Source organism: Carya illinoinensis, chromosome 11, assembly GCF_018687715.1.
Source record: "Carya illinoinensis cultivar Pawnee chromosome 11, C.illinoinensisPawnee_v1, whole genome shotgun sequence".
Classification (NCBI taxonomy): Eukaryota; Viridiplantae; Streptophyta; class Magnoliopsida; order Fagales; family Juglandaceae; genus Carya; species Carya illinoinensis.
In genome coordinates this window covers 12,736,205-12,755,811 of record NC_056762.1, presented here as the reverse complement: position 1 = coordinate 12,755,811, position 19,607 = coordinate 12,736,205, and the positions used below count along the sequence as shown (strand labels likewise).

General features: G+C 34.6%; 1 protein-coding gene across 5 annotated transcripts; it reads left to right on the top strand.

Annotated features, from left to right (window-relative positions):
• Positions 1-2,267: 2,267 nt before the first annotated feature.
• On the top strand, positions 2,268-17,138 carry LOC122281580 (thiosulfate/3-mercaptopyruvate sulfurtransferase 1, mitochondrial-like). Of its 5 annotated transcripts, none has more exons than XM_043093195.1 (12): positions 2,269-2,541; positions 3,437-3,625; positions 5,945-6,004; positions 6,181-6,243; positions 10,024-10,148; positions 10,255-10,417; positions 11,277-11,336; positions 11,811-11,869; positions 12,772-12,853; positions 14,065-14,123; positions 16,385-16,454; positions 16,782-17,138. In XM_043093195.1, exons 1-12 carry the CDS (start codon positions 2,440-2,442, stop codon positions 16,875-16,877), a joined length of 1,128 nt encoding a protein of 375 aa, XP_042949129.1. In that variant the 5' UTR covers positions 2,269-2,439; the 3' UTR covers positions 16,878-17,138. The 5 variants fall into 5 exon arrangements, with proteins under 5 accessions (XP_042949132.1, XP_042949129.1, XP_042949128.1 ...); XM_043093194.1 differs by having other exon boundaries at positions 2,271-2,541; positions 14,065-14,128; positions 16,387-16,454; XM_043093197.1 differs by having other exon boundaries at positions 2,272-2,473; positions 14,065-14,128; positions 16,387-16,454.
• Positions 17,139-19,607: the final 2,469 nt, after the last annotated feature.

Below are 19,607 nucleotides of genomic sequence, written 5' to 3'. Positions count from 1 at the left end.
CAAAGAGAAACCTAATAAGTGGATCTTTACTTAGTGGGGCAAGCTATAACAAAGCCATTGTAACTAAATATGGGTCATTTGTGGGAGAAAGTTTGTGAGTGATAAATTAGGTCATGTTAATTATCATAATGTTAAAAGAATTATGGGTTTAGAGATTATTACTAAAGTTCCTGTTGATTTGGATGTGAAATTTTTATATGTGTTCAATCGATATAGCTTAGAAAGCCATTCAAATTTGTTCTAAGAAATCTGTTACTACTTGAATTAATTCATAGTGATGGTTGATATTTAAATGGCTTATTTTCAAAATGTGGTAATAAGTAATTCATTACTTTTATGAATGATATTTTCAAATTTTGTTATGTTTACTTGATGAAAACAAAAGAAGAGTTTTTTTTAATAAATTTGCCATATATAAAACTGGAGTTGAAAACCAATTGGGGAGAAAAATTAGGATTATTGGGTATGATGAAGGAGGTGAACACTCCTCTAATTAATTGATTCAATATTGTGAGGAGAATGGTATTATACATGAGGAAGTCGCTCCATATTCTTTTTAATCCAATAGTGTTGCTCAAGGAAAAAATAGAACCTTAATAGATATGGTCAAATTTTAAAATACAACAATATTAAAAAATAATATTCTAATAATATTTTATTCAACTTTCATATCAACTTATTTCATCTCAACTCACTATTCAAACCTACCAATTTTCCTTCAACCAAGAGTCAACTTACCATTTTATAGAGTTCATCTAAATTAGAAAATGAACTTAAAAGAGGAAAATGAATGAGAAAGGAAAATGAATTTGGAGGAATACCTGTTGACTTTTTAGAGTGTTATGCTTTTTATTGATTCTACTTTCTGGAAAGAATAGATAAATAATGTGATAGAATCTCTTAAGACTAATGGCAGCTGAAATTTATGTGATCTCCCTTTTGGATGTATATGAATCTTTAAAATGAAATTGAGACATGATGGTACTATTCATAAATTTAAAGCTAAACTAGTTGCAAATAGTTTCTCTTGGATTAATTTAAAATCGATTTTATTTAGACTATAATGCATTTAATGTGTTTTCTTATATATATGGCACTCACATGTATATTTCTAATTAATCCATAGATATCAATGTAACTTGCCAACTACGTCGTTGCAAAATTTGATCGGAGTTGGACAAAAAAACTTATCACAAATTATTAAAAACTCAGTTGTAAGATGGGGAAGTTCCTATAATTGAGTAAAAATTTAATGAAGAAAATTATAAGGGATACAAAGGGATCCCACTAACTGACGTGACAGTTAAGTTTTTTTCTTTTATTTTCTTCTTTCACTTCTCCATGCTCCAGTACCCTCGCCGTTTTCCAAATAGATTGTTGTTTGCCAATCGCAAACAGCACAAACAACGTCGTTGACGACCCTCTACTGTCAAGTCTCACTTTCTCTCTGTTTGGTTGATGGAAAAATGAAAGGAAACCGACAAATCTCTAATTGTGTTTGGTTGTTGAGAAAATGAAAAAGCATTGAGAGGGAGAAGAAAAAAACGGTGCGCAAAAAAAAAAAAAAAAAAAAAAAAAAAAAGAAGATGTGTACTTATTAGCGAGGAATGAGAGTGGCAGCAAGAACGTTGGTTGCTTGCTGTGGCTGGCTTCGATGAACATCGTTGGCTATTTGTTGGGGATGCCTGGTTTGTGACATGGGGAAGGGGCGAGAGAAGGGAGGGAGCGGGAGTGGGGTACAGGTGAAGGTGAAATAAAGACTTCAACTAACATGGAAATACCTCGTCAATTTGTGCGACTCCTTTGCATTTTTAGCAATTTGTTTTAAACATAGTTTTGATCTTTAATAAAAATTAAGAAATAAAAAAATAGAAATACATGAAATGATTTGTGAATAATAATTAAATAGTTTGAATTAAATTATTTTATTAAATTTTGAGAACTAAAAAAGAAAAATTAAACAAAAATAATATAAACTTAAAATATTGTTATTATATAATTTTTTAATATTTTTTTTTTAGATTTAAAAAAATTTATTTTATTTTATTTTATTTTTTTATTTTTTTAATTTAAAAATTTAAAAAAATTGTAATAATTAGATAAATAATTAGATGAAAAAGTTGATTTATTTTTTAAATTTAAAAATATTTATATTTAAATAATATTTAAAAAAGAAATTAGAGGAGATTTCTCTTAGAAATGAATTGAGATCCATCCAAACTTGGCAGATAGAAAACTAATCTTATTCGATAGATAAGAAGAAGAAAACAAAGAAACATTATTTGAAGAAAACAAGTGCGGCAGCGCTGGACAATGGACACTCGAGACCCTACCATTCATCGAGCTCGAGCGGCAGTATAAGAACTTTGGCTTCTTTTCACATGTATCTAACCCCCCCAAAACAAATAGCCTGACATAAACTCTTATGGTCTCTGAGTAATGGCATCAGCTATTCTAACGAGGATTCGTTTGGGTCAGTGCCTGATTCACTCATCCTACTCTGTCACTCACAAGCCCCGACTTTTGACTTCTTACTTCGCCGTATGTCTCAATTTTTCCGTAGAAAAATACTACTCTGGGTGTGTGTTAAATTTTAAAACATTTGTGGGTTTCGTTTATTTGTTCGAATTCTTGATTTTTTTACTAATAAGAGAATCTGTGATTGTCTCTGTTTATATTTTGATTTAATGCTTGTTTTGATTGGTTTTGGCCTTGTGGGCGTTTTTCTTCGTTGGTCGGTGTATATATTTTGTAATTTTCTTATTGAGTTTTGAATTTTTGCGGTGGCTCTCATTTTGAGATGTTGGTTTTTCCACATATCAGCGCTTTATAGATGAATATGCTTCTAGAAATTAATGTGGAAATTTGTGAATTTCACAGGTTTTCTTTCGTTTTGTATCTGGCCCCTATTCTTCCTTATATGCATCAACTATAGTGGCATTGCAGAATGGAAAGAAACTGTTTTGGACTTTGTGTTTGTTTATTATTTTTTTTCTAATGGTTGTAGTTATGTTTGAAGCATCGGGGATGGACTTATTTGTGAAACTTCGAAATGAGCAACCGATGTATCTTATGTACAGACTTTTTGCAATAAAGAGGAATCGACGATTTAGTATTTTTTTAGACACAGAGGCATTTAATGCTTATCTCTACGAGACATATGAAGTGATATCACTGCAAATTCTATAGCGTATGATCTGTTTTTGCATGTTTTAGAAGTATTTTGAAGGTCTAAACCAAATTTGGAAAATTTTCAAGAGATTCGTTGATCATGTAATTGCCTGAAAATTATGTGTTTATTAGTGTGATGGTTAAAACTTTGCGTTTGTCTTAAAATGGTCTTGATGAGCTGAAGCTATCCCTCTACTCTTATGATGATCTCTTGGCTAAGATCATATGGTAATATGAGTTGAAATGGTCTTTATATTACTTGCAGAAGAGATCATTTCACTTTCAAGCTAATCCCACCCATACGGCATATAAAATGCCATTTCGGATTCCTTGTGTTATGGCTTCCTCAATGCTTGGCAGAAGAGCTAATTTTTCAACTCTATCATTATCTACAAATGAGCCTGTGGTTTCCACTGATTGGCTCCATGCTAATCTCAAGGAGCCTGATCTCAAGGTACCTGCTTGTTTTTCTTGAGTATGGTATTCTATTTGGGTGGTAATATTTTTTGCTTGGTCTTTTATATAACTATATATATATGCACGTATATATAACCATAAGCGGTGGTGTAGTGGTCCTAGAGCAAGCTGTATAAATCGTATGTCTTGGGTTCAAAACCCCGAATAGATACTCTTGGGGGCCATCAAACTAAGGGAACTTCCCTTTGAATTATTCGAGGTGTACTTGTAGGAAATCTTTGCCGAGGGCCTGTGCACCCCAAATTAGTCGGGATGGTTTTCCCGGATACCCAGTGCCAAAAAAATAATTATGATATCACAAAATATAATACACCTTTCATATCTATTTGTATGTAACTATGCATCCACGCTAACATTAATGTTTGTGTGCTTGTATAAAAATCTCTCTCCTTCATTAATAAGCTCATCTTTTTATCCCTTAATAAATAAAATTTAAAGTATACACTAATACTAGGACATAGATAACCATCAAAATTCATTTTATTGGCATTGCCTCCAAACCAAGTACTTGTCTGATTGAGTGCATGATATGTTTATGTGAATACCTTGAAGGAGCTATTTTTTCTCTCAATCAGAATTGAGCTAATTGAAGAAATTTCCATTGATTGAAGTCGGCTCAACAAATGAATACAAGCATCCATTGATATAGTTTCAATTCCTTTCCCCACCAGGTCACTTATAATATTATGGTAGGTACAAATGAACTAATTAGAGCTTAGTTTTTAACAAGGTAGAGGTTAACATCATCTGGAAGTCTTGACTTTTCTGCTTGAAATCCCTAGAAGATGGTAAACCCTGTCTTGCTTTCGTCCCCACCATTAAATTTTTAAATGTCCATTACTGTTGAAGTTGCTTCAAGAAGATTTTCAATTTCCAATGTTCGTAAGATGACTTGTGAATTTGAGATGCTAAATTACTGAATTCAAATAAATCCAGAAACTCTGATAGGGTAATAGCTTGCTATGTCTGATCTATTATTGTTTTATTTTTTGGCTGGGAAATTCTTGATAAATAATGAGATCACTTGCAGTTTTGATAGAAGCGCAGTTAAGCGCAAAGCACCAAGGCCGAGATGCCTCACATACTAACAAGCGAGGGACATTTACCAAAGCGTGCTTATTGGTGCTTTTTCCAGTGAGCTTAAAGTGCAATAAGTTCACTTTTGTAGTTTTTTTAAATATATATATATATATCAGTTTTAACTATTACTGTGTATTTGTACCATTAATGATCAGAATGAAGTAGATGTGGAAGGTGACGAGGGTTACATATCTTTTTTATGACATTGCCTTTTGGTATATTTTGATTCAACATTGTACTTGATTTTGATCATGACTTAAATGACATGGTTGCATATAGGGTAGGGCACACGAGAATTATATAATATCTTATGTCTAAACTTTTTTAATTGGTTGATCATTTGATTGGGATGTTGCCTACTATCACAAGTTGAGTTATACACTACTATATCACCATCTTGCTTTCAAAAACATTTTTTATTTGTATTTTATGTGTATTTTGTTATTACCCTATATTTTAAAAATGTGCATTTCACAACATTGAGTGTTATGCTTGAGCTTTGCATCTAGGCTCTATGAAGCATTTGGGCTTTGCACTTAAGTGCACATGACACATTCACCCACATTGACCCATAGCCCCCCCCCCCCCCCCCCCCCCCTTTCTTCCCCTTTTCTCCTTCTCTCTCTCTCTCTCTCTCTCTCTCTCTCTCTCTCTCTCTCTCTCTCTCTCTCTCTCTCTCTCTCTCTCTCTCTCTCTCTCTCTCTCTCTCTGTGTCTGTGTGCGCGTGCGTGTGCGCAAGGTATAGGGGGAAGGTGGGTAATTATAGCTCAACTGAAGTGACTTTTCTGTCGGTTGGATAGCTCTTATAGAATACGCTTAATTACTATAAAGGAGTCAACTTTTTACATAGGAAGATAATTCTAGTTGATAATTTGTTATGTTCCCATGCATATTCGAATGATATTTCTCACATCCTACTTATATATACTGCAAATACTTTACTAAAACATTTGTTAAGTTAATTGTTATTTCACTTCTAAAATATTAATGTGCAAAAAAAGAGGAAGGCTCCATGTGCAAAGCATTTATTAGCTATCTCAAACAGACATGGGCTCTAAGCGCTAAAACTTTCTGCAAACAATAAGTTCTGCATTTATAGCACATCAACCCCTGAAACAAGCCAAGTATTACTTTTTTTGCTATATATAAGACAAGTTCTACACTTACACCCTCAAGATCCTAAAAGATCGTAATTTTTATGCATTTCTATATTCAGGTGTTGGATGCATCGTGGTACATGCCAGATGAGCAGAGGAATCCAATTCAAGAGTATCAGGTATTCATTGGATTGGTGTTTGAAAGCACTCTATATTTTCTTTTTAAGGATTTTCATCACCATTATCCGAATAAACATTGCTATATGGTATCATCAGGATATACTCCCTATTCCTTTTCTCTTGGAGTTTGTCCTCAGTTCTGATCCATTTCCCTGAATTAATCCCACTCGAACAGGTTGCTCACATTCCTGGTGCCCTTTTCTTCGATGTAGATGGAATATCAGACCGAACTACAAATGTGAGATAGCTTCTCTGATTTCAATTTTTGTATATACACCTATACAAAACGTACATATGCTTGCACTTTCAAACGCACATATGCATATATGTGTATATATATAGACATCTTAAATGATCTACATGCTTTTCTGTGGACAAACTGTCATGAATTATATATGCATGATGGTTAGAAATTTTGTTGCCACTTTTTTCTCATATGAGAATTCCCTCTTTACAAACCCCCATCCATTTGTGCTCAGGCAGCATCGTATGTATGCCAAATTATTGACTTTGCCTGGAGTATTTATTTTTTATGCTCCTTGTGTGCTGAGCATGTAGGTTTATGTGCTGTATTAGCACATGTTTTGAAAAAGAAAAAAAGGATTGTAGGGTTTGCTTTGAATATATTAGTCATCCATAGAGGTTGTGGTTTCTGTATTTTTTATTGATTTATCTATTTTTATGGTTAATGTTTTTAGACATCTAGTGACTGAGTTGCACTCAATACAGCTTTCAGAATAGTAAGTCTCTATAAAAGGCCATTGTGAGAATCCTTAAAGGAAAAGGCTTTTAAAAGAAGGAATTAGGTTTGCTGCAGTAATCAGTATTAGTGACAGCACGAACTACACTTGAGCGCAAATGCTGCCTAAAGCCTAGGCACAAGGCTCAAAGCACAAACGTTTGCCTGATTAAAGTAAAGCTTATATTTTTATTTAAAATAAAAGTATAATAACAAAATATTTGTAAAATATATTTTCTTTTATGAATAAAAATTTTACTGAGACAAGTAACAAGGCAAAGCCAAGTACACAGGAAGTATACAAAAATTGAACCTATTACATGTTAGGAACTAGAAAAAGAAACAAGAAAATCATGGACACTAGTTCTATTGAATACAATAGCCGAAGCCCACTGAAATACGGAATTTTAGAAGAAACATCCACCAAACGCTCCTTAACTTCAAAGCATCGACCATTCCTCTATACCCAAATGCACCACATAATGCATAAAGGTATCATATTCCAAACAGTGACTCTTTGCACATCACCCCTTAAACCTCTCCACCACTCTCGTAGGCATCACCCAAGCCCTACCACACCTATTGATCACTTCATTACATAACAACCTGGTCACATCACTGTGTAACAATAGATGATCCACTGATTCACCGGATTTCTTGCATAAGAAACACCAATCCAAAACAATTAATCCACGCTTCGTGAAATTATCTAACATCAAAATCTTCCCGAAAGTAGCAGACCAGCCAAAGCATGCAACCTTTGATGGCACCCTACTCTTCCAAATGCTCTTCCAAGGAAAAGAATGAACCCCATTCGGCCTAGATCGTGTCTTATACAAGAACAAACTGAAAACTACTTGTTACAAGTATGCATCCAGACCATCTTATCCCTCATATCCCTCACAAGCTGAGTAGCATACAATAAACCAAACAAGTCAGAAACAAACCCCATTTCCCAATCATTTACAACTCTAGGATAAAGAACATTCCACTGAGGAGAGCCACTGGAACAATCCACAAACTCAGCCATGGAAGCATCCGAATTTTGAGAAATACGAAAAGATCTGGAAAAACAGCACAAAGAGCCCTACCACCACACCATGGATCATGCCAAAAATGAATTCTAGAGCCGTCACCAAGCACTCCCATATTTAGAATCAATCACAACACTCCACAAAGAACCACACTGCTGATGATACCTCCACAACCACTTCCCTAGTAATGCTTTATTAAAGATACTCAAATTTTGAAACCCCAACCCACCACACGACAAGGGAGTACAAATCTTATTCCAACTAACCAAATGAAACTTAGCTTCCTTGCTTATTCCTCCCCACAAAAAGTCTTTGAAATAACTTCTCCAACTGAGTTGCCACACAAATTGGAATGAGAAATAAAGACAGAAAATATGTTGGAAGGTTAGACAACGTACTTTTGATAAGGGTGGTTTTACCCCCTTTTGACAAATATAATCTCTTCCAACCCGCCAACCTCCACTCTACCTTCTCCAACACCCCATCCCAAACCGTGCTGGCCTTGAATGTAGCCCCCAAAGGAAGCCCAAGGTAGCTAATTGGAAATGAAGAAACTTGACGGTCCAAAATACTTGCCAATCTACACATATTTCTCTCCTGGCCCACTGGTACCATCTCGGACTTTCCTAGGTTTACCTTAAGGCCCGACACAGTCTCAAAACAAAGTAGAAGTGCTCACAAAGTTTGCACATGGCCTGGATTCACATCACAAAACAACAAAGTATCATCTACAAACAAAAGATGAGAAACATTAACCAATCCTTCTTGAGGCCTTCCCGCCATGAAACCTGACAACAAACCACTGCCAACTGCCACCCCCAACATACGACTAAGTAGAGGAAATGGATTTTGGGACTCGGAATAGTCGAAGGAAAATTTGCTTTTCCATTAAGAAAAGATTACCTACTTGAAAGTCCAAGGCCGAGAAAAAAAGAAGAGAATGCTTCTGTGCAGTATTGTAATGGGTTTCAGGAGAGTCCAAGGAAATTTAGGGGGAATGAGTGTTGGGAGGCAAAGTACAGAGAGAAACTATTGACTGGGGGTGCAATGTGGTCTAGAGAAGGGAAAGCGACAAGATTCTTTTGTCTTCTTCCTTAGTATTTATGAGAAACCATTGTGTATGGTGTAGGACGCCATACACTATTATTTCTACCACAAAAAATTTCTAGGGGCCATCGGACTAGAAGAATTTCCTCTTGAATTATCCAGATACACTTGTAGGAAACTCCTTATCAAGGGCTTATGCACCTTGGGATTAGTCGGGACTTTGTTTTGGACACGCGGTGCCAATAAAAAAATGGTCCAGACTAACAGTACCTGTTAAAACTTCTTTCAAACAACCACAAAAGGCTTTTGCGTTTTAAGCTCACTCAGAAAAGCATGCTTAATGTGAGCTTCTGTAAATACGCATTGCTTTTGGCAAGCGTGCTTCGGGTTGGAGGCTTTACACTTAAGTGCGCACTTACTAAAACTGACAGTAACAGTACTTTACAAACTCAATTGAGAAAAGAAAAGATAATGTTAGGCGAAGAGAAGTACAACGGGACATACATTTGCTTTGACAAAAAGTTTTAGTGTTAAAGGTGATGTTTTTTAGCAGCAAAATCGAAAGTATAATTGAGGTTTTTGTGAGGATTGAAGGAACTTGTTTGTAGATTAATAAAATTGGCAAGGTGATAAGAGTGAAAGAAAGAGTTGAATAGGGATAAAAGTGGCCTTTCTTACTTTACAACATAGCTATCCAGAGACACTTTGAAAATACTGGCCCAGTATCTTAGGCCAAATTGGCTTCTGGAGAAGGTGCTATCTGCAGAGGCACCAAAAATTTTTGCTGAGGAATCCTTCTAGAGAGCTAGCAAGGTACTACTTAAAGTACCTGCCCTTTTAGGGATCTTGAAAATCGTATTTATTTGACTCATTGTAAAGCTATTGTTAGTTGGGGTTTTTGTTGCTTATGTGCTTCTTGTAAATAAAGAGGACTATAAGAGGCCGCCTCGAGTTATCAACGATGCTTTCTTCAGTTGACTGATAAATAAATCAAATGTAAATGGGGACATATTTTGTATGAGAATTGGAAGAATATGATTCAACAAAAATTTTCAATATTCTATTGGTACTCAACTCAGATGGTTTTCTTTCTGGGTTCTGCCATAGCACCATTTATACATCACCTTTTCTTTTAACTTGTATGCTTTTTCAGTCCCCCCTGCGGAAGTTATAATATGGATTTGATGACTTGTATCAGTTGCCACACATGTTGCCGTCTGAGGATGCCTTTGCCGCCGCTGTTTCTGCTCTTGGCATTGAGAACAAAGATGAATTAGTTGTTTATGATGGAAAGGGGATTTTTAGTGCAGCTCGTGTCTGGTGGTGAGTTGTGGTGTTGACAATAACCATTCAATTGACCAGAATCATGTTTCATGTTGTGGTTACTAATCATAGACTAATATATTTTATCTGTTATTCAAATCATAAGGATGTTCCGAGTATTTGGGCATGACAGAGTTTGGGTTTTAGATGGAGGCCTGCCAAGATGGCGTGCATCTGGCTACGATGTTGAATCTAGTGCTTCTAGTGATGCTATTTTGAAAGCTAGTGCTGCCAGTGAGGCAATAGAGAAAGTGTATCAGGGACAGGTGGTAAGTTCACAAATCATTCAACTAGTTTCAGGTTTTCCTTCTTATCTTTTATGGGGTGGTAAACTATTATTAAAGTGCATATTGTTTTAGGTTTATATTCATTATGCTTATTTTATTTCCCGCAAATCTTTTTATTTCCCATATAAATTCTTTTAATACTAAATATTGGGAAAAAAAAAATCTATACATGTCCTTGGGTTTCATATCTACTAGTTTCTCAAGTTCATGCTCTTGAAAACTGAGCTCAAATTGGTGGTGATAAATTATTCGTCAAGTGGGATTTGCTTTTGGAAAAGAACTTACTATTCAATCACCAAAACCAGAGTAAGCAGAAAAGTTTGGACTTTAAAATAATATGCCACTGGAAGATGGGACAAATTTTTTTGCCATTGAATGCCGCTTTGTTTTCATTTGATCTGGTCATGCGGAAGAGCTGAAGATCTCTTTCTTGTGTTTACTTTCAGCAGAACTCATCTGTGATAGCAGATCATGGGAAATTCTTTATTTTTTACATCTTACCTGGCAATGGAAAATATAGTGTTTGTGTAGTTTTGTGGCATATCACTTGATGCAATTTACATAATTTTGTATAAAAGTAAATTTAGTATAGTGGCTGCAACAGGAGAAAGTTTTTCTGGGAAACAATTGTCCTTGCCTTAATGAAGTTTTAATATTCTTTGCTGCAATTAACATATTTTATCGATTTATCATAATATGTGCTCACCAGAATGATAATTTTCTTTTTGAAAAACAAATTCTTTGCTTCTCTACACTTTTCTTTATCTATAACACTGTTTTGAATTTTACTCGCACAATCTTGGTTCTAGTCATCTCAATGACATGCATTATTTTTCTGCAGGTTGGGCCAATAACATTTCAGACAAATTTTCAGCCCCATCTTGTCTGGACCCTCGAGCAGGTAAAGATTGTAGTCCATGCTGTTATAGCAACAAAATTAAGATGCATGTCTCATTTTCTTTTCTGAAAGTGGTACCCAGAATATCAATTTTTACAAATGGACATTGTTAAAATATTAATTAAAGAGGTAAATGCATCTAATGTGCATTTTATGCTTTGAACCCCTAACACTGCTCATCTTTCTCAACTCTCTTATAATAAATAAGGAAAACTAACCGAAAGAACAAAGAGGATTTCTGACAAGAAGCATCAGAAATATGACAGAAAGTAAATAAATAAAGGCATAGAAAGAGAATTCCAGTGAGATGCGCCTGAAATCCAGGTTTAGAGAATTGAAAGGAAAGAATTATTACTGGTGAGAAGTGCCGGAAAATAGTTACTTCACAAGTCTACCTGTCATCAAGACAGGGAAGAAAACAAATATTTAGGTTCTGATATATACAGATTCTAACTCTACTTTTTGTGTATTTTCCAGGTTAGAAAGAACACTGAGGAAAGAACTCACCAGCACATAGATGCCCGGTCAAAGGCCAGGTAGCTAGTGCTAATCCTGTATTTCTTCTTTATCATGTGCAATAATTTGTATAAACATTTTGTTGTTGGTTTCAGCATCAACTAATAAGCAACTGAAAAAAGCTCTGCATTATGAAAAAGGTCAGCCTATAAGTAGCAACCTTTAAGAAAATGTGTGTGAGAATAAGTTGTATCACATTAAGAGTTCCTGTGTTCACCTTGGATGGGGTTCATATCCTTGCAGTGCTTCATGAAGATGTTTGGTTGGCCAGTTTTGGTAGCTTGGCAAAGTATTGCATTATTATAGGCAATAAACTATACAAACAAAATAGAATTGAAGCTTGGATCCATCTGTTTCGTTTGCCTTTTTTATTTTTCTATATAACTAAGGTATTTCACAATTACAATGAAGTTTATGACATTTATCGACCCCTCTTCTAAACAAAAAAAATGTTAAAAAACATATTGCCTATTTGACTGATTTGTGGGAAGAAACAAGTCTCTTGTTACTTATCAAAAGAAATTGACTCTTGTTATCTTTGAAAAATGTTTCAAGAGGGGAATTCCTGAAGTATATGGTGGCTACTAGAGTACGTCTCAATATAGTTTCCAGTACAAGCACTTTGCCCAATATGAAGCTTATGGCTGATAGTAAAACGCAACTCCCTGTTGAGACTGGAGTTCAGTTGATTCTAGTTGCTTCACGGAGCTGCATCCAGATATGATTGAATGTCCAACTTGCAGGCCCAATATTTCTGTAGTCTACACTGTTTTTCCCCATACTTGGCCAAGGATGGTTTAGACTTGAACACTGTGTTAAGTGGTTAAGAAAATCATTTTTAGGTAGAAATTTAATTTCTATGATTTCTAGGGTCCTATTTTAGTGCAACATCATTGGATTTGATGGAGATTTAATCTTGCAGATTTGATGGAGCTGCAGCAGAACCTCGAAAGGGGATAAGAAGTGGTCATGTACCTGGCAGCAAGTGCATTCCTTTTGCCCAGGTAAAAGATCAAGTTGTTGGATGGTTTCTATTGTATTGTGATGACATGAAGAAACACACATAGCCTTCCAAACTGTTAATTGAATCCAATTGTTTTTTTTTTTTGAGATTGCATTTGCATTTAGCTTTATTTCAAATGTTGTACAAATTATGATTGTCATGGCTTTCTCAATATTTTCCTGCCTTGGAAGTCTAAATAAATTTCTTGACTTATAATAGAAACAATGGGTTGGATTTAGATAGGTTTAAGTACATAGTTCCTCTTCTGGTTGACATGTAACTTTTTGTGACCACTGTTTTGGATGAAAAAAAGGCAGAAGTTATAAAGTTCTCACTGTATTATGTTTATTGACATCAAGTAGATATTTTAGATTTCTTTTAGTTTTATCATCTCAGTTTTTAGAAGTATTTCAATAACTATGTTACATGATTCTTTCACTCAAATTTATTGTAATTCTTGGGAAATTTGATGAGGTTGGTGATTCAGGAATTTGAAAAGGCTATGTTGTATGAATATAAATGTAAAGAATAAACTGAAAAATGAACTTTTAGGGATTGTGTGACTTATAATTTTCATCTTTCTGCTTAAAATATGAGATGCAGTCAGTGACAAAGCAAGAATGTAATGTGTGTGTGTGTATGTATATCGACTTATCAAATATATATATATCTAATCGTTAATCCAAGATATGAAAAAAATCTGTTACGTGTTCTTATTATTTTAACCCAATAAAGAAAATCTTGTTAAAGAGAGTAATAGTATATATGTTGTAATTTGAGGGAAGGGTGAAATCCTTATAAATTATCTCTCTTGTGTAATGGTCATGTTTGGGTTTTCAAAAATTTATCAATTACTGCTCTCTGTGGCATGAACTGTTATGTGGAACGTCGGGAACTACAGTGCAAGATCCAACATTGTAGATATTGGGATCTGGATTGGCAATACAGATTTTGTTAAAACATTAGCAGTGGCTAATGGAAACTGGCATAATGTTTTTTTATGAGTTCCATTCCGGAAAATTACTTGATAAAGCCTGACTGAGTAACATCAACTGTGTGGAATGATACATGTTTTGGACCCATAAAAATAAGGTTTTTATGAAGTTGTTCTTATGCCTTTTCCTGTATGGCTTAGTTCACTTGATCCAAAAGAAATTGACATCTATTCCATGATATTTTATTTTGATGGACGTGCATGGTGTTTCTTTGTAGTTGTTGGACTCTTCACAGTCACTCTTACCTGCAGATGAGCTGAAGAGACGATTTGATCAAGAAGGTAAGGATATATTTTTTAAAAGAAATTTAATGTCATTTCTATTCTCGTGACAGTTTTATATCTCATTGTAAGTGTTAAATACCTGATTGAGCTTGACATGAAAACTAATTCCGCATATTCCATGTACTTGGGTAGCACCCTTTTTATGATCAATAAAGTTTAAATTACTTATCTAAAAAGAAAATAAAACTAATTTGTATTTAAATATTAATACTCTGTTTATTGGAAATAATTTAGGTAAACTAAATGCTGAATAGATACAAAAACTGTGGGCTTAGCCACGAGACACATGTAAAACTCTCCACAGTATGAATGCCTGTATACATAAATATTACACACGCCCAAACACACTTGAAAACAGACACAAGCATACATGAATGATCTGAATATGCCTTTGAGACTGTGCTTGTAGAGTGCCCAATGCAAAGCGTTGTGGGTATCTCAGCTACTTACATTGTTTTTAGGAGTTCATAATTGAAAGCAAACAAATGGAATTTAAAATGAATAGTTAATGGACAGAACAGGAAGGGAAAAGATTATTACATTGCTTTGTTTTCTTTTGAGGTATTCAAGGTGGGAAAGGAATCTGATTAGAATGATGATTACTATCATAACTTATTTAAAAAGTTCCGTTAAGATATAAAATAAATAATAAAATCTACCTCTTCCTATTAGCTTAAGCTTTTGGAACAAGTGATGATTTTACATGGTATCAGAGTAGAGGTTTTGAGTTTTAACTTTGACTCTACACTTTATTCTATTTAATTAAATATTCCACGTGTTGGGCCACCCATTGATGGGAAGTCTGGCCTACATGTAAAGGGGAGTGTTAAGATATAAAATAAATAATAAAATCTGGCCTATTGCGATCGTTTATATTAACTATTTTAAGTACTTATCAAACAAAAATAATAAAATCTACATCTTTCCATTAACTTAAGCTTTTGGAACAAGTGGTGATTTCACAAGTTCAAAGATTTTTGTTCTGTTGATGGAAAGGTAATTCCATTTTCTAGGGTTCCACCCAAAGGTGGGAAAAATCTAGATGGTGGCTTTGGATGAATGCAATTGAAAGCACTGTTCCATTTCTCTACTGGAGGGTATTACAATGCTGGAATAGTGTGTTCTAAACTTCTACAGGTGGGCAGCAGGTCAACTGGACCCACTCCGTCCACCCCATCAACCTGTCCTGCTAGGGGACGGGCGGGCAACCTGCCTGCCCCGGATGCGAGTGCGGGCGAATAGTAAAGATTAAAGCCCTAGTGAGCGGGTGGAGTAACCACTTGCCCATATTGAAAAAACCCTATAATTCTCATATCCCTCATAAAGTTTAAGCAGCCGACCCCCCTTCTCCTTCTCTCTCTTCTCTTATCCTCTACTTCTGCTTCTCCTCCTCCTTCGTCTCCTCTTCTTTTTCTCCACCTCTTCTTCAAGTCACACCTATAGCCAGGGTGTAGCCGTGGGTCTCTGCATAAAGATTCAGTTGTGGGTCAGATGAATTTTTTTTTTCTTGCATTTTTCTTTAGATCTTTGCATTTTTTTGGTTGGATCTGTGTATATTTCTTGGGATGTGTGTATATGCACATTCCATCATTCACGTCACTTGAAGTACTCCTTCAGTTGTAATTCTTCTTCCGAAGATTTTTACATTCCTTTTCCACCATATGATTACCACCCAAGGTAGTTTAGAAATTATAGGTCTGAATACTAAGGCACTCACTTTGTATTTTTAATTTCTTGGAAATGTCTTGGCAGTGGTGAATTATCTAGGCTCCAATGATAATTCCTTAGTCACAGGTCTGTTTTAGCCATGAGAGGCATTGCCTGATGACTACAAGTATATACACAAACCAATATACAGAACACTTGACTTGTTTCAACAATGTTTTTGACCTCTTCCATTTCATATTAGGCCTTGGGATTGTAATTCAATTTCTGTAACATAAAGATATGTGACTAGGAAATTCTTTATTTAGAAGATGAGAAATTCTACATTTTAGTAAATGTTTGCTGTGTTTCATTGAAATCCAATATTAAGAGTGGTGAATCAAATGATAAGTTTAATATGGTTTGTGATTCCAAGAATAACTCAAGGCCATGTTTTTCTTTCAATATCCATCTAGCTTTTATAGTTTGCTTATGATTAGTAATAATAATGCTATGTTTGTGTTTCCACGGTAGAGTAGAGGTCAATTGGCCACACTTCTGTTCAGCTGGATTGTTATATGACGATCCTAATAAACTAAATTCTAATGCAGGCATCTCTTTGGAAAGCCCTGTGGTAACTTCATGTGGCACTGGAGTAACTGCATGCATCCTTGCCTTGGTCTCTCTCTCTCTCTCTCTCTCTCTCTCTCTCTCTCTCTCTCTCTCTCTCTCTCTCATTTATAATGTCTTAATATTTGCTTACTTTGGCATTTTGTTTTTGTTAGACTTGTGGAGGAGAGGAAATGATGTCCCTTCCTTCGGGGCATTTGGGTATATAGGTTATAATTTCGTCTTGTTTCAATTCAGTTAGTGGAAACAAACCTAGAGGATATATAGATTAAGATGATCGGATGCCTACAAAGCCTAGTTTTCTGTTGGGAATTCATTATGTTGGCAATTAAAAAACCTTGAAGATGGAAAACGTCTTATGCTTTATGTTTTTCAGGGTCTCCACCGACTCGGGAAGCCTGATGTTGCAGTCTATGATGGATCTTGGACTGAGTGGGGAGCACATCCTGATGCACCTGTCGACACTTCCTAAATGTTAATGCAACATAAACACAAGTTACTCGGACTGTGAGGAAAGTGGTTGTATCAATAACAGTTAAATATCACTCGCAGTTTTGTGTGTTTCTAAAATCTCATCATGTGATGTTGAATTGGAAAAGTGATCATTTATGGGGAGCCCAAGAAACAAAACATGGGGGAGGAGCCATTATGTACATTGGGGTGGCATTCTGATAAGGTGTCACATTTTGTTGATCAAACATAAATAATCAGAAGCATGCTCTTCTTTTAATAATCCACCTCTTATTAGCCAGCTCCTTTGGCACCATGCCCTTTCCCTCTCTTGAGAAAAATTGTAGAGGTTTAGCTTTATTGTTTTAGATGCTAGACCCAATTCAAACTTTTGAATAAGAAAATTCTTTTGATTGGTACCTGGTGTCCAGAAACGAAGTCTTGACTAAACTTGGGAGTGCAAAGACCCTCAGTGATTAGTTTTTTTCACAAGTGCATTTCAGATAATTCAAGAAGAAAATTTCTCAGTATGCATAAATTTGTCATAAATTTATCGGGATTAGTAGGGACGATGAATAAGAAAATCTCCCAGTTTGAATATGAAAGTTGTAATAAATCTTGCCATTTCAATATTCATACGAAGTTGGGCTGAGAATTTGATGCGGAAGGAGAAGAGAAAATATGTGATGTAAATTTTCATGGATTATGAATAATATGGCTCAGGTTGTGGGCATTGGACCCCAGAGGTCATAGGATCCTTACCGTCTTTGAAGGACAGAAGGAAGTGTCTACTTAAATGATTGTTATGGTAGAATCCCTCAAAACTATTCTACCATTTATAATCAAATTCTAAGCTATTAATTTTGCCAATCGCTTCCTAAACTACCTACCTCAAATCTAAATTACCCCTAACAATTTTTAAAATGATAATATATATTATTACAATATTAAATTTTATATATATATATATATATATCTGATTTTCATTTTTTATTTATTTTATTTGTTGACTTTTTAACTTTTCAGTGAAGGATGATTGCTCAATAATGAGCTTGAGATCAAGACAGGTTACCGAAGTGGTTATATTAACGAGGAAAGAGTACCAATCGTCTCATTATAATATTATAATTAAAAAATATATTTGCACTTATAGAATGGGCCTATATAAATTTTTTAAAAATAAATAAATATGAGATTTATATAAAAAAATTAATTAATTATTTAATAGTAAAGTCTACTCTTTTTCAAAAGGAGTGCGCGACGCTTGCTAAACCCATAATTATATTAACATTACTCAATTTTTATGAAGATAAAGCTTTTTATGTAATTAAACAAAACATGGTAACCCAAAAGGAGTAAAATACAGAGAAAATACTTATTGTTAGTAAGTGCTATTTAACTACACTATAGTGAATTAGGGTTTGTAAGAGATCAAAGGAATGTAGGAAAAGCTAGGGTATGTAACATTCGGCCATGACAACAGTTTTACGAGTTTGATACTTTATATATGATGTTGAAGTGAAATGAAATATATGGTATGAAGCTAGTAGGTTATAAGGGTTCAACACTATTTTGACAATGTTTGTTGTAGCTTTTCAAGGAGCTCCTTAATTCGAGTATTTTTCATGAAAAATTGCGGCGTCAAAACATGACCATTTTATGTGAGGATGCAACTATAGCTACGTATACATTACAAGAAAATTACTCAGTTATGGTCAGTTATTTCTTACAAAAATAATTATTTCTGTAAAAATAAATATATTTTAATCGTAAATAATCATTTTTATCGCATATAATCCGTTATAAATGATATTTTGTACTACTAGGATTGATTGTACAAGGGAGCTCAATCAATGATTGTCATTTGTACGTCGAGGTTCAGGAATTGGTCCCAGAAGACCACTTGTAGCTGGGAGCCTCAATCAATGACTGCATTTAGCGAAGCTGATTTGTTTAGGTGCTGAAGGAGCCAATGCGTGCTGAGGCAGAGCAGATGTAGCTGGATTCCAGGAAGATGGATGGCTATTGGAACATGCATGGGGGTTGAATTGACTCAGCTTTTAAAAAATGTTCATGCTGATCATGCAAGTTTGCAACGATGCACTACGCACTACTAATATAGAGACATGCATATATGGGGGAGTACAAGAGGAAAGTGATTGCCTAGTAAGAAACTCCACATATGACTAGGGGTGAGTTCGGTCCGGTCCGGTCCAGTCCGGGGAGGTTTTGTGGACCGGACCAGACCTATTCGGTCCAGGGTTTTCCCACCTTGGACCGGACCGAACTTCATCAGGACCGGTCCGGTCGGTCCATTCGGTCCAAGGTTGATTTTTTTTTTTTTTTTTTTAATCTAATGACATTTTTTTTAATATTTATGTAATTATATTGTAATATATTTAATATATATACATATAGTATTATATATATATTAGTAATATGCTAATACTATTAGTCTATTAGTAATAATACTCTAACTAATAAATATATGTAATAATAACTATACTATAACTAATAACTATATGTAATAATAGTAATAGTGATAACTATATATTTATATAATATGCTAATATTTAATGACATTTTTTTTAATATTTATGTAATTATATTGTAATATATTTAATATATATACATATAGTATACTATTATATATATTAGTAATATGCTAATACTATTATATAAATAATATATATAAATAATATTTATTTTTTTTATTTCTATTCGGTCCGGTCCGGGGTGAAAAACTCCCAGA

Coding starts and splice junctions, on each gene's coding strand:
- LOC122281580 (XM_043093194.1), top strand. CDS start 2,440: ATGGCATCAGCTATTCTAACGAGGATTCGTTTGGGTCAGTGCCTGATT. Junction 6,005..6,180: donor ATCCAATTCAAGAGTATCAG/GTATTCATTGGA, acceptor CCACTCGAACAG/GTTGCTCACATTCCTGGTGC. Junction 11,870..12,771: donor GATGCCCGGTCAAAGGCCAG/GTAGCTAGTGCT, acceptor TTAATCTTGCAG/ATTTGATGGAGCTGCAGCAG.